The 26,626-nt window shown below is 43.2% G+C and overlaps 1 protein-coding gene across 1 annotated transcript; it reads right to left on the bottom strand.

The window, feature by feature from the left end:
* Nucleotides 1–8,014: 8,014 nt before the first annotated feature.
* Nucleotides 8,015–25,908, bottom strand: TTL (tubulin tyrosine ligase). Its single transcript, XM_075267719.1, has 7 exons — nucleotides 25,590–25,908; nucleotides 23,930–24,008; nucleotides 18,277–18,509; nucleotides 14,008–14,143; nucleotides 12,450–12,719; nucleotides 10,748–10,891; nucleotides 8,015–8,490 (listed from the first exon to the last, which is right to left on the bottom strand). Exons 1-7 carry the CDS (start codon nucleotides 25,744–25,746, stop codon nucleotides 8,376–8,378), a joined length of 1,134 nt encoding a protein of 377 aa, XP_075123820.1. The 5' UTR covers nucleotides 25,747–25,908; the 3' UTR covers nucleotides 8,015–8,375.
* Nucleotides 25,909–26,626: the final 718 nt, after the last annotated feature.

Below are 26,626 nucleotides of genomic sequence, written 5' to 3'. Positions count from 1 at the left end.
CAATGATGAGGTCCTCGGAGATACCGGTCAATAATTGTAAGGCTGACGACCCGTGTACTAAAGTCATATACCACAAACCACAACACAGAAGTACTGCCACCAGATGCTTCAGGACACGCGTTTACTGCTATTTCCTGGGATACAGCTGTACATTAACATTAGAAGCAATGAAAATACACGTGCAGCTCAGTGGCGTAACTAGGAATGGCGGGGCCCCGTGGCGAACTTTTGACATGGGGCCCCCCCCCCAACCGACACCGACGTCGAAGACCTCGACCGACCCCCTCCTCCACACTCTATTACAGGGGTAGGGAACGTACGGCTCTCCAGCCTTTGCAAAACTACAACTCCCAGCATGCATACTGGCTCTGCTGTTCTGGTAACTCCCATGGAAGTGAATGGAGCATGCTGGGAGTTGTAGTTTCACAGCAGCTGGAGAGCCGAAGGTTCCCTACCTCTGCTCTATTATGTCCCTTAGTAAGCCCTGCACACAGTATTATGTCCCATAGTGGCCCCTGCACACAGTATTATGTCCCTTACTGGCCCCTGCACACAATATTATCCCCCATAGTGTTCCCTGCACACAGTATTATCCCCCATAGTGGCCCCTTCACACAGTATTATCCCCCATAGTGGCCCCTACACACAGTATTATGTCCCTTACTGGCACCTGCACACAGTATTATCCCCCATAGTGTCCCCTGCACACAGTATTATCCCCCATAGTGTCCCCTGCACACAGTATTATCCCCCATAGTGGCCCCAACACACATTATTATACCCCATAGTGGCCCCTGCACACAGTATTATACCCCATAGTGGCCCCTGCACACAGTATTATCCCCCATAGTGTCCTCTGCACACAGTATTATCCCCCATAGTGTCCCCTGCACACAGTATTATCTCCCATAGTGGCCCCTGCACACAGTATTATCTCCCATAGTGGCCCCTGCACACAGTATTATACCCCATAGTCGACACCCATAAACAATTATTATACTCTGGGGTCTTTTCAGACCCCAGAGTATAATAATCGGAGACCCGGGGGAATAAAAACATAAAAAATTACTGTTTCTTACCTGTCTCCGGCTCCTACGCTGTCTTTTCCGCTGGCGTCCTTATGAAATGACGTCAGACGTCACATGACCCGGGACGAAGGCCGGGTTCATGTGACGTCAGAGATGTCAGAAAGGAGGCCTGGCAGGATCGTGGAGAGGTAAGTAACACTGTTTGTTATGTTCCCTTACCTCTCAATATCCGCCGATCATTATACTCGGGGGTCTGCAAAGACCCCCGAGTATAATGATAGTATTTGTGGGGCCCACGGTGTCACTTACCGATTATGGCTGGGCCAAGTGAATAGGGGCCATAATGGCCTATTTAAAAAAAATATTAAAAAAATGCAGCAGTAGCGGCTGTCACCGGGCCCCCTAATGGCCCAGGCCCTGTACATGGTATTATGTCCCATGGCCATAGCGGCCCCTGCACACTGTATTATGTCTCATAGTAGACCCTGCACACTGTATTATGTCTTAATGTGGGGCCCTGCACAGGATATTATGTCCCATAGTGGCCCCTCCATACAGTATAATATAATATAATTTTCACCACTTACTAGCCATTTTTATACTGTGGGGTCTCTTCAGACCCTACAGTATAATAAGTGGACGCCAAAGGAGGTAACAAACATAAAAAGTAATGTTACTCACCTTCCCTGCGCTACGCTGTGGCTGTTCTCTTTGGCACTTGGACATCAGGGGTCACGATTACATTATGCATAATGACGCCGATGTGACCCCATAGACCCTATCAGCAGTTTCTTACTTCCGGCAGAAGCACCGAAGAGAACAGGGAATTCCGGAGCACATGGGAAGGTGAGTAACATAATTTTTGTATGTTTGATCACCTGACTTGGGAGTTTCCGACCCCTGCTCTAGGCCTCTAAGTACATACGGTATAATATAAATGTCTCAGATTGTAATACTTTTCTTATAGTGGCCCTTCAGTGTACAGAAATTTGGTACTTGGACCAGAAAAGTGTTGCTTTCCTTTTACTAACCTAGCCTAATACTACCTGATTTTCATCTTTTGTCAGTAAAGCATGTATGGCAACTCTTGGCTATAATAGGTTAAATGATTCATGTTATTGAGTGCGCTCACCTATTCTTTGCTTAGGCCGGGGCCCACGGACCGGAAACGCCGCGATTTGTACAGTGCAGGCAAAGTGGATGGGATTCATGTGAATCCCATCCCCACTTTGTGGAATAGATTGGAGCACAGACACGCTGCGATTTGCAAAGCCGTTGCGGCTTTGCAAATCGCAGCATGTCAATTATATCTACGGAAACGCCGGCGGCTTTCCCATAAATATAACGTTGAGAGAAAGTCCGCAGAGGAAAACTCTGTGAACTTTCTCTTAAAAGCGCTGCGGAAAGAACCGCAATGCGTTCACTCAGTGGTTCTTCCCACAGCGCTTTAGTGCTGCTGATACGGCTCATGGGCCTTAGCCTTATAGAGTTTTTTATTGACTGAAAACATATCAAGCACGTACTTTGCCTGCTACTAAAAAAAAAAAAAAAAAACACCTTTCTTGTTTCTATAGTAACAGATACGTTAGATATAATTGATCAGAGCCACAGGTTGAAGTAAAATCTACTGTTTGATGTATATAATCCCTGAATTAAGAGAATCCAAGCTCATGTGTCGAATAAAAGAAACAACGAATACAAAAGACAAACACATCCATCTTGTATTATTACCCTCTGCCTGGGTATCCTTTATCATTATATAGTTCAATAAAAACTATACGGCTGGCTTCACAAGATTTGTTTGAGCTATGAAACCTGAGGAAGGCACAGCCAAAACGCAAGTTGGGAGTGGCGTCAAGCCTTATTCCTGGATCCCTCCTCACATGGGTATGTTTTTCTGTTTGGTCCTGCATTTAGCCACTCAAACTTTTTGTTTAATTTTTTTTGTATCAGCTTTTTTTTGCTAGTACAGCATATGTCATATAGTTCATGTATCTTTCAGGGTTATACTGATACATATACAGACATATGACCTTCCGTCATCCGATTTGATTTAAACAAATGACTCATTTTGTTAGAAACACATGGGGTAGGGATCAGTGAGTCCACTATATTTGTCTACCCTTTTCAAAATTTTCCACAAATATGGAGGGTGATTTGAGCAGAACATGTGCGTTATCTGAATGGTCCCGCATGATCGACACTACAGAAAAAAATACCTATCAATATGTTCCTAGTGAAGGCAGGTCTTCCTGCATTGGTGTTTGGTCTCTTCTAAGTTCTCGCATATGTACTTGAAGTCTGTTAGGTTTCAAGAAATGCATGAATAAGGGGACCATATTTGGTGAGAGTCCTTAGACTCAAAGTACACAAGATAGGGATGTAAAAAGGGATTTTTAATGATAACTGTCAATTATCATAACCAATACCCTCAACTCCCTCAAAACAAATGCAATCCGATGGAGTGGAACCAATAACAATATCCAATGTCTTATAATGACTAAAGGGAGCTCACACCAAGCCCTACCCTGAGGCTACTGGCCTAACGCCACACCAACAAGGATTGGACTCAGTGTCAACCCACAAGGCTGGATTAAACCACTCAAAAGGACTAGATGCAGAGCATATAGCTAAATACACTTTCAGACTAACTAAATTTCCTATCCAAGACGTGATTTATCGTGTTTTTGTAGCAGCTGAATAGGCAATAGCAAGCAGTTGAAAGGTCATCTGTGGCTCTAGACTTGGTAAAAAATAAGCTACAAGCGATCTTGGTGAACGACCCATTGACTAACATCATAAGCAATTCTAGAACAAAGTTCAAAACAATATGGTCCCAGTGGATCCCCTACCTGGAGGGGTCTACATAGAGTTTATTAGCCTTAGGTTCCCTTTTGTTGGGATTTGGGACCTTTTTAAGTTTCTTCCCTTAGGGTGCGTTCACACGATGTAACGATGCAAAATTACGGGCGCAAAATAACGCGGCATATATGCTCGTAACTCCCATTGAAATCAATGGGATCTTTTTGAGCGCTCAAACTCTGACACGCCGTATACATGCCAGATCACACGATGTAACGTGTAGCGTTAATGCACCCTTCGTTCACCTAGTCCCTTTTTCCTCTCTTGCGTGCCTTACTAATTGTTGAAGTAGACACTGGGATTCCTACATGACAGATGCTTTTTAATATCTCCTTTATTGTACACAGTTCATTATTAGACAGAAGCTCTTGTTCTTATACAACTCTGCTTGAAATGTTTGTAATGCTAAAATAGTGGTATGTATTTTTCTAAACATATCAATATATCCTTTATGTATACTCTGCTGTTTCGATAACAATTACTGAAAGTAGAAAAAACATTAAGAATAGAGATGAGCGAACACTAAAATGTTCGAGGTTCGAAATTCGATTCGAACAGCCGCTCACTGTTCGAGTGTTCGAATGGGTTTCGAACCCCATTATAGTCTATGGGGAACATAAACTCGTTAAGGGGGAAACCCAAATTCGTGTCTGGAGGGTCACCAAGTCCACTATGACACCCCAGGAAATGATACCAACACCCTGGAATGACACTGGGACAGCAGGGGAAGCATGTCTGGGGGCATAAAAGTCACTTTATTTCATGGAAATCCCTGTCAGTTTGCGATTTTCGCAAGCTAACTTTTCTCCATAGAAATGCATTGGCCAGTGCTGATTGGCCAGAGTACGGAACTCGACCAATCAGCGCTGGCTCTGCTGGAGGAGGCGGAGTCTAAGATCGCTCCACACCAGTCTCCATTCAGGTCCGACCTTAGACTCCGCCTCCTCCGGCAGAGCCAGCGCTGATTGGCCGAAGGCTGGCCAATGCATTCCTATGCGAATGCAGAGACTTAGCAGTGCTGAGTCAGTTTTGCTCAACTACACATCTGATGCACACTCGGCACTGCTACATCAGATGTAGCAATCTGATGTAGCAGAGCCGAGGGTGCACTAGAACCCCTGTGCAAACTCAGTTCACGCTAATAGAATGCATTGGCCAGCGCTGATTGGCCAATGCATTCTATTAGCCCGATGAAGTAGAGCTGAATGTGTGTGCTAAGCACACACATTCAGCTCTACTTCATCGGGCTAATAGAATGCATTGGCCAGCGCTGATTGGCCAGAGTACGGAACTCGACCAATCAGCGCTGGCTCTGCTGGAGGAGGCGGAGTCTAAGATCGCTCCACACCAGTCTCCATTCAGGTCCGACCTTAGACTCCGCCTCCTCCAGCAGAGCCAGCGCTGATTGGCCGAATTCCGTACTCTGGCCAATCAGCACTGGCTAATGCATTGTATTGGCGTGATGAAGCAGTGCTGAATGTGTGTGCTTAGCACACACATTCAGCTCTACTTCATCGGGCTAATAGAATGCATTGGCCAATCAGCGCTGGCCAATGCATTCTATTAGCTTGATGAAGCAGAGTGTGCACAAGGGTTCAAGCGCACCCTCGGCTCTGATGTAGCAGAGCCGAGGGTGCACAAGGGTTCAAGCGCACCCTCGGCTCTGATGTAGCAGAGCCAAGGCTGCACAAGGGTTCAAGCGCACCCTCGGCTCTGATGTAGCAGAGCCGAGGGTGCACAAGGGTTCAAGTGCACCCTCGGCTCTGCTACATCAGAGCCGAGGGTGCGCTTGAACCCTTGTGCAGCCTCGGCTCTGCTACATCAGAGCCGAGGGTGCGCTTGAACCCTTGTGCACACTCTGCTTCATCAAGCTAATAGAATGCATTGGCCAGCGCTGATTGGCCAATGCATTCTATTAGCCCGATGAAGTAGAGCTGAATGTGTGTGCTAAGCACACACATTCAGCACTGCTTCATCACGCCAATACAATGCATTAGCCAGTGCTGATTGGCCAGAGTACGGAATTCGGCCAATCAGCGCTGGCTCTGCTGGAGGAGGCGGAGTCTAAGGTCGGACCTGAATGGAGACTGGTGTGGAGCGATCTTAGACTCCGCCTCCTCCAGCAGAGCCAGCGCTGATTGGTCGAGTTCCGTACTCTGGCCAATCAGCGCTGGCCAATGCATCCCTATGGGAAAAAGTTTATCTCACAAAAATCACAATTACACACCCGATAGAGCCCCAAAAAGTTATTTTTAATAACATTCCCCCCTAAATAAAGGTTATCCCTAGCTATCCCTGCCTGTACAGCTATCCCTGTCTCATAGTCACAAAGTTCACATTCTCATATGACCCGGATTTGAAATCCACTATTCGTCTAAAATGGAGGTCACCTGATTTCGGCAGCCAATGACTTTTTTCAATTTTTTTCAATGCCCCCGGTGTCGTAGTTCCTGTCCCACCTCCCCTGCGCTGTTATTGGTGCAAAAAAGGCGCCAGGGAAGGTGGGAGGGGAATCGAATTTTGGCGCACTTTACCACGCGGTGTTCGATTCGATTCGAACATGGCGAACACCCTGATATCCGATCGAACATGTGTTCGATAGAACACTGTTCGCTCATCTCTAATTAAGAAATGTTCCGACAACCAAAACACCTGGGAATTATTTATCTGTAACAGATTTATTCTCCTAGAATAGTTTGCTTGGACTATAAGTGTATACTAAGTGTATACTATGCATACTGTATAAATACATCCAAAATGAGCATTGTGGATTCATCACAGGTTTTTGGCTGCCTTACATATTCACACCCTGTGTGGACTTAAAGATACACTTTTCAGCATGAAAAATCCTTGCTAAAAACAAAACCATTAGGGTAAGTTCACACGGGGTTTTTTGGTCCGGAACCTGAGGCGGAGGCCGCCTCAGGTTCCAGACCAAAATACGGGTAGCTGCGACTGGATGTCTGCACCGGCATCCAGTCGCACACTCCGCTCCGGATTAGGCCCAAATGAATGGGCTTACTTGGGAGGGACTGTCTTCAGGCGGATGTCGTGAGGCCCATTAGTGCCCCCTACACAACATTATGTTCCTTAATTGCCCCCACACACACACACAACATAATTTTCCATTAGTTCCACCAGACAGTATAATGCTCCTTAGGGCCCCCCCACACAGTATAATGCACCACTGTTTATATAGACGCCACTAATGGGGCTTTGTGAATGTGAATCTTAACTGTTAGCTATTAGCCGCCTTTATCTTCCCTAGCATGCCAGTTAGTGAAATTGAACCATCCATTTGAACACCAGGGAAGTTTGATTTTTTTTTCCCTTTAATTTATTGCCCAATACTAAGACACATTTTATCATTTGAAAAATATGGTAGCTGTAATCTGCTTTTCACTTCCGGAGAAGTAAAGACACCAGTAGACCAGGGACTGAATGTGGCTCTAGATACATCAGGTACATTGTCTAGCACCCCTTGTGAGATGTTCCTACAATGTGAATGGAGCCCAGCTTGGGTAAATGTAGTTGAATGGATGTAATTTGGAAAGATGCACATTTTCTTTATAAGGTCCCATAGTGCATACTGTATCAGAGAAAAAGTAAAGCCATGAATGTCAATTCATGTGTGTAGACATCTCAGACAGGATAAAGAAACAAACTCAGGAGACTTACAAGGAAGTTTATATAGCTCAAGCACATTGAAGGACAGAGGTCCATAGGTTTGTAGGGCTTGTTGAAGGAAGGTGGTGTGAATGACAGGTTAAAAATAAGTGGGGGTCAAAGTGGCAGGAGAAACAAAGTTTCTGGAAGTGATTGAGTTCAACTAACTCCCAGAAAGTAACTGTTTTTTTACTTGAAGGTGATTAATAAACTGGGAGATCAGGGGAAGAGGAGGCAGTGCGACCGGGTGGGGGATGCGAGGTTGATAGCGAAGAAGGGACCCAACACTGCATGACCTGGACGTTGTGGCATTACTATAACCTTAGGGTCCATCAGTCATGCCAAAGATCAGGTAAGTTACTACTTTCTGGACAGCCCCTTTAAATGTCTTTTCAGTGGCACATTCAAAAGAAGCCTATTTTTTTTTTATCCATAACTATCACAGAAAACAAGCCAGATACAAATTGCTTTCTTAAGGATTTTACTCCGTAAAAATGTATAGACAAGAAAGCTTTCAAGCGCTAAACGTCAAAACGTCCAAAACAACTCAAGCTCATACTAAATTTGCATCCTTCATATACTCTTAAATAAAAAATAATAAGTTATTTATATATTTATATATATGTAAAAACAAAATGCTTGGCGTGTAAAATCATCAAAGCATCTTCCAGTTCATTTCGCCTCATCCTCTGCTCGCTTCATTCTCTTCAGACAAGTGCAAATACCAGTTTATTGGCAGTGGGCGAAATCCTTAGTTTGGATATAAAAACAGCATTACGTGGCAGCAGTGCTTGTGAGTATATAGGTAAGGCAGAGTCTTCAGAGTTTGATGAATGCATTGTCCTGGGTCTGCTTCTGCGCCGTGTCACTGAGAGGAAAAACAGTGGCAATAGCTAGATCCACAATGCCTTGGCAAAGTTCAGCATAAAGTTTCCTGGAAATGGAAAAAAAAAAAAAAATACAAGATATCAACACTGCACAGAGAATATAAATATCCCAGATGGTCATGCTCACTTATTTCCCCATGTAACAGAAAGATGTAGAATGGTATGCCAACTATAATTACATTGTGACATGAATTGATTAAATGATAGTTTTGTGTTGGCATAGTCTGATGTTAGGTTCACCCTAGCGTTGCATTTCTGTTGTTAGGGTCCATCGATGGACCCGAACAATGGAGAAGTGGACTAATAAAACAGTGTCGTTTATCTGTGCATAAATCAATATAAGGTGATTAAACATAAAGCAGTGGACACTATTGACTATAATGGGACCCGTTGGGTGTCCATTGTTTTTAAAAAGGACCTTTCACCTCCTGGGGCACATGCGGTGTAATACACTGCTAGGAAGCCAACAGTGCTTTCCCGTTCTGTGCCCCCGGTGAAGAGCTATCGGTGCCAGTACTGTAGCTCTTCACTGTCAGAAGGGCATTTCTGACAGTCAGGAACGCCCTTCCTCATAGTAGTGTCTATTGCACTGTAGTGTGAGAGGGGACATTCCTTACTACACAGCCATGATGCTGAGCGGTGAGGAACATCTCTCTTACCCCCCGCCCACTCCTGATAGTACTTGAGTACTAGGGAGGGTGTTCCTCACCGCTCAGCGTCATCACTGGGTGGTAAGCAATGCCCCCTCTAACAGTACAGCACAGTAGACCCTACTGTGAGGAGGGGCGTTCTTGACAGACTGTTATAAATGCCCTTCTGACAGTGAAGAGCTACAGTACCGGCACCGATAGCTCTTCACCGGGGGCACAGAACGGGAAAGCACCATTGTCTTCCTAGCAGTGTATTACACCGCAGCTTACTGTGTAACTGGCCACAGGAAAATTGCCGCAGGCATGCACGGTCGGCTCTATCCAAGGCCCGACGCCTAGAAGTTTAAAGCCAGTGCCGGAAGAAGACACAGGGAGAGGCCATTCCAGGCGAAGACAGAGATGGCGCTGGAGATTTCTCTCGCAGCATAGATGACGCCCCCAGTGCAGTTTGAATGCTGGTGACCGCCCCCAGTGCTGCAAAAGAAATCATTTGCATACAGAAGAAAACCGGGATTTCTACTAACTGGCGGCACAGAGAAGACATCTAAAGGTAAGAGAAGAATAGCCTTTCTTAAGGGTATTCCTACGTGTTAAGGAGGAAAAAAAATTGCATTTTAATGATTGAATCCCTTTAATTGCTCATCAAATGTCATGCATTCTATATTTTAATATTTTTGCCCTACTACTGATTTTTGGACAGTGTTAATTGAATTAATTTATTATTACTGGTGGACAACTATTTTGTTGTATCAATTGTGAACTGTGTTTTATGTTTTTTTAGATACTTGTGAATTTTATGGACTGTAGCTAGGGTTTTTTAAGTGAGCTTTTTGTGTTTTAGTATTTGTATATTAGAATCATTTATGCACTTGAAAAAGGGACAGAAGACCCCAGAACGCGTTGTGATTGATTTTTGAATAATGTTTGAATCTGTTCACGAAGTGTGATGTATCATATACCTAAGTGTGCATGCTGTCCTGACAATCCTGTGGGCTTTTGACCCTGCTGTGCCAGTAATATGTTATACTTGGGCAACTTGGGTACTTTCTCTAGTACTACATATAAATTAGGAAAAGGGCAAACAGCAGAGAACAACCCATGATTTCAACCATTTTACCCAATACAAAAAATAATCACTGGTCCAGATCTAATTTTATAGTATTTAAACTTAGAAATGGACTAAAAAAAAAAAAGCAAAAACAAAATAAATCTTGTCTACACTGTCACTCTGCCCATCATTGTGGCTTGTGAACCACCGAGAGATGGGCCTTAGTGATTATTGTGCCCTTCTGAAGTCAGAGGGGAGGCGCCTGCTGCAGGATTGGGATATATACAGGAAAGGCCTTTATATATTTCTCAGTTTGATTTACAATTAGAGACAACATAGGATCAAAGTAATGCAAATGAAGATAATAGGAAGGGCTGGGGCATCTTTGTTTTTGTAAACGGTCCATGTTTGTTGCTACGTTTTTACTGACTAGGAAATATTTTAAAGCATAAACCATTTCCAGACTGGCAGATCTCCATTAACAGAGCCAGTGTGGGGTTTTTTTAGTGCCACAGACAGAATTATGAATTTAGGGTTTCACAATGCAATTTCCCATGCACAAAACAACTATAAAAAAAAAAACAAAAAAAAAAACAAACAACTCACTGTGCACAGGCAGGGGCGCCATTGACTTCAAGCAACCAGACCTTCAAATCTTCATCCACCATGAAGTCAAACCCAAATAACTGGAAACTTTGGTAGGGAAGATGCTTTGTGCTGATCGCAGGTTCTATACAAGTCAGACAGACCCTAAATGGAATAAGAACTAGTGAGGCATTACACTGAAACCAACACAGTTATGTCAGAATGTTACGAAATGTGGAACATATACTTGATATGGTGGATTAATGGGCTCTGGAGTGAATATCCCCCCCCCCCAAAAAAAAAAAAAAAAAAAAAAAAAAATTAAGTCGTGGGCCCCACAGCGCAAACGCCATATTTTACAGTATCTGCAAAGTGGATGGGATTCTGACTAATCCCATTCACACAATGAAGATAGATATTTGCAGTGGGCATACTGCAATTTCAAAAACCATTGAGTTTTTGTAAATCGCAGTATGCCTATTATACTTACAGAAACGCTGACCGTTTCCGCAAAGGTATAACAGAAGCAGAAGGTTCGCAGAGGAAAACGCTGAAGACTTTCTGTGAAAGGCGCTGTGGGAAAAACCACAATGCATTTCCACTAGCAGATATATGTGCAATGAGAATTGATTCACAAAGGGAAAAAAGTTTTTTTTTTTTTTTTCCAGGGTGATCTTTACCAATATTTTACATCTCTAACTCTTATAAGGAGACAAAATATAAAAGTTAGGTGAGATTTTTAACTTCTGTGACTATGACCACCCACTGTTATAGAGAACAAGAGGCATCTGTTCACATCTGGAAAGGGACAGGCAGACAGTTTTCATCAACATAACGAAATTGGAAGACTGAAAATACACAGATTCTTCCATTTGACCGTTCCATTCATGTGGCAAGAGAACATGCCATGCCAGATACATGATAACTTTTACCAAAAGATAAAAGATATGAATATACTGTATGCCAACCTTTTAACCATCTTATGCTTAACCTACATGACACAGGTATTCTTCCTTCAAGAAATCATCAAATAAAGATTGGCAGCCCCACCTGGTCAGCTGCTTAAGGCTAAAGCCCCATGTAGCAAAACGCAGATAAAAACCGCATTGGAAACATCAATTTTTTAAATGCACCATTTTTCATGGCATTTTTGGTTTTTTGAGTTTCTTTCTTTATTAAACCTTTAGGGAAACCGCTAGTGTTTCCGATGGTATAATTGACAAGCTGCGATTTTCAAAAGACGTGGGCATTTTTTTGAAAACACAGCTTTTCCGGAGCTGATTTTTTTCCTGTAATGTGTGGATGGGATAAGCCAGAATTTCCTTCCCTTTGCTGGTACTGTAAAACAAAGTGTTTTTTTCCTACAGCATTTCCACAAAGGGAAAAAAATGCTGCTTTTTACACTAATTCCAGCAAAAAAAATTTTTCTAGCCCTCAACATTCCTGAGCAATCAATGCGGTTAGTTTCAGCATGGAATATGCCAATTGGTCTACTGTCCATTGGGCAGACCTGGGATGGGGCAGACTGTCTAGGACCACCCACTTGAAAGCATAGATCCTAATTAGCATATTGTGTTCAGAAATCAACAGCACTGATTGTTGAGGGATAATGCAGGCTAGAGAAATAATTCCAACTGCATCAGAATCAGTGGATTGCCACCTATTGAAAGTTCTGAGGAAAATAGAGTAAGGTCCTTTTTAAATTTGTGATTTAAGATGATACCTTATTATTTGCTTGATCTGCCAAAGGATGCTGTTTTCTAGATTGACATTTAAGGATGTCATAAGGTACTGATTGAACTCTTCAAAGAACATTTCATTCCCATCCTCATATCTCCCATAGTTTTTAGAATGTTCCTTCTGGATACAGTGATTGGTTAGGTGGCTTGTCATGTCTTCAAAGTCAGAGTCATTATAAGGTTCAGAGGACGTTCTTAAGACTCCCTCACGATACAGGAAAATGTTATACTGACTGTCCACAAGGACCCAGCTCCTGTAATATACCAATAATGAAAAATTAATAACAGGCTTAAAATAAAGAAATTACTAAAAAAAGATTATATTCACTTTGCTAGCAAGGACTGATCAGTTCTGTATGTTACAATAGCTCACTTTTTTTTTTCTACTAAAATTTTTAACATATATAGTCACCATTACAAGCCTGGGCTGGGGTCACTGAAAGCAGCAAAAACCTGAGGCATCACTGCAGATTATCTGTATTGCAAAAGCTTAAATCTGTAGGTGAAACCGGCAGCATTAACTGACATGCTGCGGTTATGTCCACATACAGTACAATGTCACCTAATGCTAGGGGGCAACACGGTGACTTAGTGGTTAGCACTGCAGCCTTGCAGCACTGTAGTCCTGAGTTCGAATCCCACCAGGAACAACATCTGCAAGGAGTTTGTATGTTCTCCCGTGATTGCGTGGATTTCCTCCCATTCTACAAAGACATGATAGGTGACTTTAAAAAAAAAAAATCCTAATGCTCCACATATAATTGCACCATCCAATGCCCCCACATAACGGTCCCTCATTCCTCTATACAATAGTACCCCTTTATCCCCTCATATCCCCATATAGTACAGTGCCCATTCTATTTACCCATATAACTGCTCCTAATTTCTCATACAATACAGTGCCCACTTCTGCCTGCCCTTTCCTTGCTTTGAGGGGGTATTGAATGGTAAGTACAGATTTCACATTCTCTTTCCACACTTAGTTCCTCGGACCAGTCATCTCCAGAGCAGTGAAGTGACAGGAGTCTGAGGCTCTATGAGTCCCTGCCTCCCTCACTGGACTACTATCCTTTACTGAAAACATGGGTACAATATGGAACAATAATCCCACAGGGTTTGGGGAAGCAGTGAAGGCTATGATGCTTGGGCTCTCCAAGGATTCGGTGCTTGGTATTCCGTTTAGAAAATACTGCCATAGTTTGATTCATATTTCATGGACTGAATACCCCCAGTGTGAAGCTGGCCTTATACCTTATATTACACTTCGCGCTAAATCTGTATTGAGAAAAGTGATCATGGCAGAAACAGAGTGGACCCCCTAGGAGCTCTGGGCACAGGCACGTGCCCAGGTTTGCTCAGAGCGGACGCTGGTCCTGGGGTCAACCTTCCACAGATGTGACACTCATGCTGTGTCTTAGTTATATCAGACATGTCAATAACATTCACATAAACCAATGAGAAATTAGGCCAATTATATTTATGAATAACTGGCAAAATAATGGAATCCCAATAAAGTAGATGAATGGTAAGTGAACTTATCACCTGATATCAAATTTGCGGTGTCCTGGTTCTAGAAGCAGTGGATGTTCTAGGTATTTCTGTATCACATGAACTTGGCCTTGATTGTCAATGAAGTCTAGGAGTTGTGTTGCATCAGATGATATAAGAATTCCTTCCCCTAAAACAGAAGCAGAAAATCAAGATCTTTTTAGAACAGAACAAAAAACATTTTGGCCTACTCTAAAGCAACATCTGGTCTCAGTGTTTCTACAGCAGTTTTTGTTGGCCTATAAATCGGCTAGGTATAGTCCTGATTCATTGACATATTGATATACTGGACCTGCCAGAGTGAAGAAGAGGCAACCTTTAAGCACATGCACACCAGTATGGGGCAGTCAAGGACCCCGCTCTCATGACCCCTGAGGGTCCAAAACTATTAAATCAGACACTTATTCCCTATCCTATGAATATGTAATGTAAAGTAATATTATTGAGATACCTCCTTTTCTATACAAAAAAAAAACCAACAAAACATTGAAAAAGGTATATTCTATATTCAACTATCTAGGAAATCAATATTTCAGGGCGAGTATAAATAATAGATTAGAAGTCAGGAGCTGGCATCCATAATTAAACAGTGTACAGAGTTACTTCGCATTATTTTTATGTCAGATGTATTACATGGCCATCAAGTTCCATCAGACTGGCTTATTGTATCTCATATGATGAAAGGTCCAATTCTAATGTAATATAAACGGCCATGCGTACAGCTTAAGGCCAAGGTCACCAACAACACAGAAAATATTCAGTCTAACCCGACGTAGGATAAGGTCACATGTTGTGGAAAAGTTAAATTTTGTTATTGCTTTTTTTGAGCCGAATAATAATAATACATTTTATTTATATAGCAGAAAGATACATTACAAAGAAAGTCATTTCACACAATGGGACTGAGGGCCCTGCTCGCAAGAGCTTACAATCTATGAGGTAGAGGGGGTGACACAAGAGGTAGCAGGGGCAGCATTGCTTATGCAGAGGTCAGACACTTTTGTAATAGAGGTGACTGTCATTACATAAACATAAGACACTATGAGCCGTCAACAGTCGTGTCCTTTAACATGTGGCTGGAGCTTGGACCTATAAAGTTAGCATGAGATGACATCATATCATGTGGGGAAATGTGGGAGCGGGGACAGAGGAGGGTTAAGGGTTTACGTTAGACATTGTGATAGGCTTGTCTGAAAAGACATCTTTTTTTCCCCCTGACGAAGCCACGGTAGTGGCGAAACGCGCGTCGGGGCGCGTTCACTACATGAAGGTCCACCCATAGGTAATTTTCCACTTGGTATCATGTTATTTCACAGAATATTTGCACTTTAAAAAACTATATGTTATATATGCACTTTAGAAACCATGGATGTTTCACATATCCTTATATATATGTAATGTAAGTGTCATTTATTCATCATCAACCATTAGTATTCCATCTTGGGCCTTCATTGTTCTGTTTGGTTGTATCACCCCATTCATTATTTATGTCTTATATATGTTTTAAAATGTATTTAAATAAAGCTTTATATATTTTTTGCTAAACATTTTCTGTAGCAGTGCGCTTTTTTAGCATAGTGTTCTATTTATATTGCTTTGCCAATTTTTTGCCCTATATTTAGATGTGTATACTTATTGTCTGAAAAGATGTGTCTTTAGTTTGCGTTTGAAACTGTAGAAATTGGGAGTTAATCTGATTGTCTGGGGTAGAGCATTCCAGAGAAGTGGTGCAGCTCGGGAGAAGTCTTGTATACGAGCGTGGGAGGTTCTGATAATGGAGGATGGAAGTGTTAGATCATTGAGTGAATGGAGAACACAGGTTGGGCGGTAGACAGAGATGAGGGAGGAAATGTATGGAGGTGCAGCATTATGGAGAGCCTTGTGGATGAGGGTGATAACTTTATATTTTATTCTATAATGAATAGGCAGCCAATGTAACGACTGGCACAGACCTGAGGCATCGCTGTAGTGTCTAGACTGATAGATGAGCCTGGCCGCTGCATTCAGAATAGATTGTAGAGGGGAGAGTTTAGTGAGGGGGAAGACCGATTAATAAGGAGTTACAGTAGTGAAGGCGAGAATGAATCAGAGAGACAATAAGTGTCTTTAGTGTATCTCTGGTAAGGAAAGGACGTATTCTGGAGATGTTTTTGAGGTGGAGGTGACATGAGCGTGCGAGTGATTCAATATGAGGGATGAAGGAAAGGTCTGTATCAAACATGACCCCGAGGCAGCGGGCCTGCTGCCTAGGAGTTATAGTAAGGCCTGAGACTGCAATGGATATATCAGGGACAGATCTAATAGATGGTGGAAACAGTAGTAGTTCAGTCTTGGAGAGATTTAGTTTCAGATAGAGTGAGGACATGATATTTGAGACAGCAGAGAGACAGTCGCTGGTGTTCTGTATGAGTGCAGGGGTGATGTCCCGGGAAGATGTGTATAATTGGGTGTCATCAGCATAAAGATGGTACCTGAAGCCAAATCTGGCAATGGATTGTCCAATGGGGGCTGTGTAGAGAGAAAAGAGCAGGGGGCCTAGGACCGAGCCCTGAGGAACCCCAACAGCAAGGGAAAGAGGGGAGGAAACAGAGCCAGCAAATGATACACTGAAAGTGCGGTCTGAGAGATAAAAGGAGAACCAGGAGAGCGCAATGTCATTGAGGCCAACTGAGCGGAGCATAGTGAGGAAGAGTTGATGGTCAACAGTGTCAAAAGCTGCAGAGAGGTCCAGAAGAATAAGAAGAGAGAAGTCACCATTGGATTTAGCCATTAGGAGATTATTGGAGACTTTTGTGAGAGCCGTTTCAATAGAGTGCAGAGCGCGGAAACCAGATTGTAAGGGGTCAAGCAGAGAGTTAGCAGAGAGATAGCAGATTAAACGAGAATAGACCAGGCGTTCCAAGAGTTTAGAGATGAAGGGGAGGTTAGAGACAGGTCGATAGAAGCACAGGATGGGTCCAGGGAGGGTTTTTTCAATAGTGGGGTTATAACCGCATGCTTGAAGGAGGATGGGAAGATTCCAGAAGAGAGAGAGAGGTTAAATATTTTAGTAAGGTAAGTAGTGACAGCAGGCGACAGAGATTGGAGAAGGTGTGAGGGAAAGGGGTCACTACTGCAGGTTGTAGGGCGAGATGAAGAAAGTAGTTGGGAGACTTCCTCTTCTGTAACAGGTTCAAAAGATGAGAATGGACAGTCTGAAGTGCGGTTGGTGAGGGGATCATTACTATGGTAGGTGATGGGATCAATGCCACCTGGGGCTTGGGCAGTAATTTCCTGACGGATCTTATCAATTTTATCATGGAAATAAGTGGCAAAGTCATCGGCACTAAGGTCTGTGAATGGCGTCTGCACCTTGGGAGTGAATAGTTTCAAAAAGCCTTTTAGGGTTGCTGGAGAGAGAAGAGATGAGGGCGGTGAAATAGTCTTGTTTGGCGAGGTAAAGGGCAGAACTATATATATAAGGAGTGATTTGTTTCAAAAGGAGTAAGAAATATTAAGAAGCTGTTCATAGTAAAATTTACAAGTGTAAAAAAGGCTTTAAATGGAATTTCTCTCTTCTCTAAACATTAAGAAGATGGCGTAGTAACCTTTCTGAGTGTTTGTCAGGGGTATCAAACTCATTTTCACTGATCAGCAGGTTTATGGTCGCTTTTAAAGGGCGTGGTTTCATAATGCCAACATATATTGTTCTCCCTTACCACCGAACAGGAACGGTGTTGTGGGGGTGTGGGCAAACTGGGCAATTGCCCCAGATCGAACCATTCCAATTGTGGGGGTGGCAGCATCATGTTGTGGGGTTGTATTGCTTCAGGAGGGACTGGTGTACTTCACAAAATAGAAGACTTAAGGAAAGAACATTTTGTCGCAATACTGAAGCAACATCTCAAGACATCAGCCAGGAAGTAAAATCTTGGGCGCAAATGGGTCTTCCAAATGGACAATGATCCAAAGCATACTGCCAAACTGGTTATAAAGTTGGTTAAGGATAAAGTCAATGTTTTGGAGTGGCCATCACAACGTCCTGATCTCAATCCATTTGAAAATTTCTCTCTGTGCCAGAGCCCCCCTCTGCCAGATATTGCATCTCCAAGTGAGATACCTCACTGAAAAGCAACATGGCATCCATTCCCTGTGCTTCCTCCTTGCCAAGTGCTGCATCTTTCCTTCTGCGAATTTGAGAAAACTAGGTGAAAGCCCTTACAGGCCACATAAAATGACCCAGTGAACTGAATTTGACCCTCAGTCCTTGTGTTTTAGACTAACCTTTTGCACCTGACGAGGACTTGGCTATCCACACATTTCCTTTCCCACTCTCCTTCCTCCCATTAAATGATTCTAGAAACTCTTCGCGTTCGTCGGTGCGGGTGCTGTTGATTAGATCTTGGAGACCATTCCTTCCCTTTGCCACAGGAGACTTTTGATTGGTTGGGTAAATCACATACGATTCCGGGAACCACGTACAGGATCCAGAAAGCTCAGGGCTCGTCTTAATTAGTCTGCAAAATAAGTTAATAAAACACTATAGAGAATAGAACATTCACAATACTTGCAAGCTCTTCCAGCATGCTTTTTATGGAGATGATCTAATGAAGACATACCATAAAACATATATAGAGTAACACTGTTATAGCCAAAATTCACAAGCCTAGTATAATGCCGAGCCATTACAATAAAGGAGAACCTGGGGGTCATTATAGTGATAAACACTTAGATCTTAACTATTAAATTCAACTATGCAAAAGGAGTGATTGTAGAAACCTCATTTTTATATTGCAGATTCCATTAAGAAAAGCTGATGTAGGAAATTGGGTTAGAAGGCACACAATCCCTGCAAGCAAATGGAGGAATAGCAAAATGCCTTAAAGGGGCTCTATCAGCAAAATTTTGCTGTATGAGCCCCACATATGCTTGAATAGCCTTTAAAAAGGCTATTCAGGCACTGCTAATCTTATTTAAAACCCCCATCCCGTTTTAAAATAAAACTATAAAAACATATGTAATTCATACCTGAATGTGCACAGTGGGCGGTCGTGCACGATCCGATGTCATCTTCTGGCACGCCTACCTCTTCTTTCTTCTTGCAGCGACGTCCTCTGTTCCTGGCTCTTCCACACCTTCAGCATCCTCTTCTTCCGGCGTGATGGCTTCAAATCCCGCGCCTGCGTAGTAGTGCTTCCCTCTGGAGCGTTACTGCGCAGGCTTCGGCGCCATTTTTAGCAATGGCAGTTCGTAAAGTTGTAAGGGGAACTGAGCATCCTGAGCGCCGAAGCCTGCGCAGTAGCGCTCCGGAAGGAAGCAAAACTACGCAGGCGCGGGATTTGAAGCCATCACGCCGGAAGAAGGGGACGGTGAAGGCGTGGAAGAGCCATGACCAGAGGGCGTTGCTGCAAGAAGAAAGAAGAGGTAAGCGTGCCAGAAGAGGACGTCGGACCGTGGAGGACCGCCCACTGTGCACGTTCAGGTATGATTTACATGTATGTTTTTATAGTTTTATTTTAAAACGGGATGGGGGTTTAAAATAACATTACCGGTGTTTGAAAAGCATTTTAAAAGACTATTCATGCATATGTGGGGTCTCAAAGCAAAATTTTGCTGATAAGAGTCCCATTAACGGGGTTTTCAAGGAAAATTATTTAAAAAAAAAAAAAAAAAAAAAAGGTCTGTTAGTGCCATCAATGGGTTAATAAGTGCACTCAAATACCTTTAGCAGTGAACTGAGTGGTTTATGGTTTTCTGTGGGAGCTCCTGGTAATCCCTGCATTTGTTTACATGGGTAACTTCCAGCTGTCTTGGCCTACAACTACCATGATGCATTGCAGTTCACTCAAATGCTCCATCTCGCTTTCTCCCTCACCTTCCCCCCTCCCCGTTTCCCTAGCTCACCCACGGACTACAAGCCCTACCTACCTAGCTAGCTAACTAACTAACCCAGTCCCCCAACCCACCCCATCATACTTACCTGTCTTCTCATCCTTGAGATGACTTTGAGGTGCCGCTGTCCCCTTTTCTGCCCACACCTGGGATCCCGTACTGACACCTGCACAACAGAACGCCAGCAGAATCCACGCATGCACAATAGAATGTCACTTCCTTTTGCTTCTGCTGGCGTTATATTCCTTTGTGAAGGAAGCAGAGCCCAGCAGAAGAAGAGTAAGGGGGCGTTCACACTACCGTCGGTGTCCGACAGGTAGTGTCCGCTACTAGTGTCTGCTCAAAATCTGGCACGGACATTAGGAGCGGACACTAGCTGTGTCCATGACACCTGTCATTTATTTAAATGGGCATCGGGTGCGTTCTTTTGCACTCCGTGCCTGTCCTTCCCTGTCCGCAAGTGAAGATGTCCGACTTCTCAAGCGGACAGAAGAACCCTACATGTCTGGTTTTTCTGTCCGCTTGAGAAGTCGGACATCTTCACTTGCGGACAGGGAAGGACAGGCACGGAGTGCAAAAGAACGCACCCGATGCCCATTTAAATAAATGACAGGTGTCACAGACACAGCTAGTGTCCGCTTCTAATGTCCGTGCCAGATTTTGAACGGACACTAGGAGCGGACACTACCTGTCGGAGACCGACGGTAGTGTGAACGCTCCCTAATCGAGCGTTGGTGAGTATAAGCGGAACAGGGGAGGGGTGGGGGAGAGAGGAGTACTGGTGGCCTCCTGTAACCAGAAACAGCAAAAAGGAACGCCACCAAGAAATCAGAAAATGTGCCTGGGGCATGGGGAGGGGGTTTAGCTTAGTAATGAAGTTTTAATTTATCCTGAACAACCCCTTTATGTCATTTAAAAGGAGGATCTTTATACCAAAAACCATACAATTCAATGTTTGTTTCTATTTTTGAGGGATAGCATTCGAAGGGTTTCCCCATCTCAAACATTGATGCCATGTCTACATCTCTCTGGGGAGCAGGGACCACCTTCATAGTTGCACTTAAGGGATATGTGTACACCTGTAGGAATATGAAGTATTAGATATAAAAAAAAAAAAAAAAAAAAAAAAAAAAAAAAAAGAGTAGAAGCACCAGTTGATACCAGGCCCTGGAGACTCAGGGAGCCCAAAGGACTCTCTACAACATAGTGACACCAGTACTATAGAAAGCACATGGGAAGTGGGGACCCCATCACAGATTTTGCATTAGGGCCCAAGAGCTTCAAGTTGTGTCTCTTTATACACACAGAATGACTTGTCCATGGCACATGCCATTCACATTGACTACAAGATGGGATCCTTGACCCTGTTCTCTGAGGCATCGTATAGGCATCTGCATCTATCGGGCATTTTCAGCAAGGTATTATCTACAGAAGTGTATGAGATGGGCAAACCTGCTTGTTAATGTAACCAAGGAGGATTTTCCTTGCTATGTTTAGACAGATCTTTGTACTTATTAGGGTGACAGCATACAGACATCACCAAGCAGCAAACCTAAATGCTGTATGTGTTGTGACCAACTCTATGGCATGCTTTAGATACATTCACTTAACCCAAGTTTCTCAGTTCTCTCTCTGCTCGGTTAATGTATCTGCCTTCACTTGAACCCACATACGCTCTGGTTTGTCTCGCTTGCTCCGATGGTGCAGAGGAATTTTTAGGTATGGCATGAACAGCAACATGTGCACATTTTTTATCCATTTATATTTAATGCACATGCCCATCTTATGCATTCCATGATGTTCACTGGCTTGACAACAGCTCTCTGGACTTTATGCTGCATTTTATATTGTACCTTGCCTAGTTCTCTTATATCTCACTGGAGCAAGAGTGTATTGGGTTCTAATACAGCAGATAAACAAAGTTGGGAAGGGGCATTTTAAACACTATAAAACATAGAACAGTGCTTTTGGTCTCATATCTGTAAATAATACAGATAACATATCATCCGTTAAAAACACTCAGGACTGGCATATTTATATGCAGCTGCTCCCAACTACTTCTGTGTTTTCGTCTGAAGTCCTCTTTGGAAAATAACACATGAAAACTGAGAATCTTCTCTTTCATATGACACAGAGAGCACTGTTCTCGGTTTCATAATGGCTGAGATAATGGTTTAAGACTAATGTCCCACACAGCAAGCTGAAGTCAAAAAGCGTTGTGGGAAAAACTGGGTTAGAAACACATTGAGATTTCTCTAGCAGCACTTTTCACAGAAAGTTCGCAGAGTTTGCCTCTATGGACTTTCTGCTTCCATTATATCTATATGGAAAACACTTGTATTTCCATAGGTATAATTGACAGTTTTTAAAATCGCAGCATTGTCTGCTGTGAATATTTCTCTGCAACATGTGGATGGGTTTAGCCAAAATCCCATTAACTTTGCTGGTACAGGTTTCTACCATGGCAAAATCGCAGCATTTATGGGGTCCTGGCTTAGACTAAGGTCTAACGTTGAGAAAATGCAGTTTGTTTGGGTTTTTTTTTTTTTGCAGATTTTGCAGTGTTTTTTTGAGCCAATGCCAGGATAAAAAAAACCAAAAAAAAACAACAACATGGGGCCTCAGCCTAAAGTGATTTCCCAAAATCAGTTTCCCTGCATTATTAGGTCCCATACACCCAAATTCCAGTGACGCTAGGTTCACACTACCTGAAAGACAGAGAGCCTGTCCACTTACTGAGCTACTGAGGGAGAAGCTGAACCTTGGTGGTGTGGACCATCACCTGTCTAACTGGATCCTAGACTACCTGACAAACCGCCCTCAGTATGTGAGAGCCCAGGACGGTGTGTCTGACACTGTGATCTGTAGTACAGAGGCACCACAAGGTACAGTTCTTGCTCCATTTCTCTTCACACTGCTGACTTTAGGCACAACTCATCCAGCTGTTACTTACAGAAGTACTCCAATGACTCTGCTATAGTAGGCTGATGGTGACGATAGGGAATACAGAGACTTAAACCGGGACTTTGTTGAATGGTGCCAGCAGAACCAGCTCAGGATTAATGCTGGGAAGACCAAGGAGATGGTGGTGGACTTTAGTAAACGGAGAAGTGCTCCGACCCCGTTGAAGATCCAAGGGACATGCATTGAGATAGTCAGGACCTATAAGTACCTGGGTGTGCTCCTCAATAATAAACTAGACTGGGCTGATCACCTGGAGACGCTGCACAGAAAGGGCCACAGCAGACTCTACCTGCTCAGGAGGCTGAAGACCTTCAGAGTCCAGGGGCCACTTCTTAGGGCCTTTTTCAACTCTGTGGTTGCTTCAGCCATCTTTTCAGTGTGGCCTGCTGGGGGGAGCAGTATATATCAACCAGGGACAGAAATAGACTTGACAGGCTGATCAGAAGGGCCAGATCTGTCCTGGGGAACCCACTGGACCCAGTACAGGTGGTGAGTGATAGAAGGATACTGTCTGTGGTGACCTCCATGCGGGAGAACAAATCCCACCCCATGTATGGGACCTTGATGGCACTTAGCAGCACTGTAAGTGACCGTCTGCTTCACCCCAAGTGTGAGAAGGAGCGCTATCGCAAGTCCTCCCTTCCAACCGCGACAAGGCTGTATAAACTACATCAGACCAATGAAGGTCACTCTGCACAGAAAACTAATGATTATGAAGTCTTCCTTCTTCTGTTCCTTAGCTGCTATGGACTCCTAATATATCTTCTCTTCTCAGCATATGTGTGTCTACTTCTGTAATATATTACTGTGTATTATCCTGTATCTGTATTACTCTGCTGCTGTAACATACTGAAATTTCTACACTGTGGGACTATTAAAGGATGATCTTATCTTATCTTAGAAAGCAGTGGTCTGAGAACACCCATAGACCACCTCCGTTTTTATACTGAAACCAGTGGACTGAAAAACCCAGAAATGGATTTCAGAGCATGATTTCATGGAGAGGAGGCACAAATCAAAGTTGGTTGGAAACTTTAGCTACACTTTGAGAATTCATAATGGAAAAATAGAGGCCACTTACTTTACCAAGGAAGCCTTCCGACAAAGTTTATCTGCTCCACGATAGTAATTTACCAGCTGCACAATGCCAGGCTCATGGCCTGTAGAACAGAAAAATACATAACACAGGTAGCAACATCAGTAGTCATAATAATAGATTAGTAGTTCTATACATTGCCTGCTGAATGACATGTTCTTCTTGTAGTAAAGTGTCTCATAGAAAGCCCATACTGCTGAAAAGAACACTAGAGCTTTGTTTCTAAAATTTCTGTAATGGGCTGATCCTCTGTTATACCTGTTGGAAATACATAACTAAGGATAGGGCCTGTGATCTCTTCTCCTATTCAAGAAAAATCTCTGGAGGTCCTGGAAAACCCTATGATTCATATCTTTAATCTCTCTCTTTACCAGAGATTTGAATATATTCTCTAGCCACTCAAACCATTAAGAAAAAATATATTATTTTCTGACATGGTTACAAAAAAACTTTTCTTTCTGCTCCCCTTCCCCACATTGATGATACATGCACAGCAGCAGTGATTGGAATACTGGTACTTGATGCTGTGTCAATGAGGATACAGGATTCCTTTTTCTTTAAAGGCTGTGTGCAAACCTCATTTAACCCCATTAGCAGTCACGTGCATGAATCCTAATAGTCATGCAACAAAGTCCCAACGGCTCTGAGCTATAGCGATATCATCCCAAGGAGAATTGATTCTCGAGGACAATATGTCATCCAACCAATGATTGTTTTGCTGATGGATTCTGTATGAGTGCAGAACAACAATCATAAATAGGGATATGACATACAGTAACAGTCTGCTAACACTGCCATATTATAGTAAAATAGAGCTAGGATGTTGTACACCATTGTAATACGCCTGTGTGTATGAGCACTTACCCAAGTTTATCAAGTAGCGTACATCTAAGAGGGTTATTTATGTGAAATAATTCTGCTAAGGCTAAAGTGCATACGATAATTCATGCATCTATGTTTTCTATTGTGTTCAGCGCAGCAGGATTCACCTACAAAGGGCTGACATTTTCATGGTCGACAAGGCAAAATTAAATTACCTATGGGGAAAGTGGACAAAACATCATATGCAGAATACATATGAAGTCAGCAGTAATTCTTTGTCTGTATCCATCTTTAGCAGCGGCATGGCCTTTTTAGTACTGTTGCTTATACAGAGCACCTGCTATAGAACAGAGCACCAGGACCACAGTGTGAATGGCCATAGTAAAAGAGGCTTGTATGCGAGCGCTGCAGCAGCACTGACTCAGGTCCCTGTGCTGCTGCAGTAGGCAACACCCAAATGCAGTCCCTGGCACTCCGATATATGGTAAAGGGGGTCTGGGATATTCGGCTGTAATCCAGTTTTCCTGAATATTACTCTGAATCTTGTAGGGTACTGGCTACAATAACTTTTAGTCCCAGAACAATGGTAGTGCCAGTAATCTGTGCAGGGACTATTGTCTCACAGTCTGCTAGAACTATTTATGTGCCTGCAGCTATTGTTAGAATATGGAAACAATAGTAACAGCATGCTGCAATAATATCAAGACTGAGAGCTGAGCTGTGGCCACTCTGTAGCTAGAATACAGGGACAATGAATGGGTTAAACCAGGGAGCTGCTACACACAGGCAAATGACTGCTGTCAGGCTGTGCCCTGGGACTTACCCAACCTCCCAAATGGCAGCCTGTTCCTCTCCCCCAGCATGAGATTAAACCTGGGATTGTCTTTCTTCAGGCGCTTCCATTGGCCGCTGGCCAGCAGGATCTTGGAGACTTCAGCATACACAGTGCTGTTCTCATCCCTCACCACGAAGGTATACATAGTAGTAATGGCAGAGAGCAGGCTCCTCTGTATACAGCCGGCTGTGCACTGCCCACTAATGTCTGCACCGCCCGCACCATGCTACAGCTCCATACAGGAGGCCACCACCCGGCTTCCGGGGAGCTAGTGAGAGAGGACCGGCTAGGAAGCAGCTGCCTCACACATCCCCTCCCCGGAACTGGAGGCTGGGCTTGTAGGGTCAGGGGACATGGGGAGGGGAGACAATCAGCATGGCAGAGATATGCTGGAGACTCCGCCACTCCAATCTCTCACTGACATAGTCTGAAGCTCCCCCAATAGGCACATCCACTGCTGCCGGCTCATTAATATTCACTGTGCAGTGACGTCACCACAGTACAGTGTATACTAATGAGGAGGTTGCCTGGAGATCCCTCCATCAATTTATAGTGTATTCATTATCTTTAAGGGGGGAACGAACCCATGAAATGGCGCTGGGAAACCTGTCATCATCCTGACTGAGCCACTAGCTCTGCTGGGCTATTGCACTTCTCTAGCAATAGCACATGTCTGTATAAAATATGAAATATATATGAAATATATACGTTATAGATACTCCTATATGTCAGTACACTGTATACTATATATAGAGATATTCCTGTACTGTATGTCAGTACACCGTATACTGAAATATATACGTATATAGATACTCCTATATGTCAGTACACCGTATACCGAAATATATATGTGTGTATATATATATATATATATATATAGAGAGAGAGATAATCCTATATGTCAGTACACATATACTGAAATATATATTTATATATAGATACTCCTATACACCAGTACATGGTATACTGAAATATATGTATATAGAGAGAGATATTTCTATATGCCAGTACATAGTATACTGAAA

The sequence above is a fragment of the Leptodactylus fuscus genome, chromosome 3 (genome assembly GCF_031893055.1).
Source record: "Leptodactylus fuscus isolate aLepFus1 chromosome 3, aLepFus1.hap2, whole genome shotgun sequence".
Classification (NCBI taxonomy): Eukaryota; Metazoa; Chordata; class Amphibia; order Anura; family Leptodactylidae; genus Leptodactylus; species Leptodactylus fuscus.
Note: the sequence above shows the minus strand (reverse complement) of the source record. Positions and strands in the feature narration are given on the sequence as shown.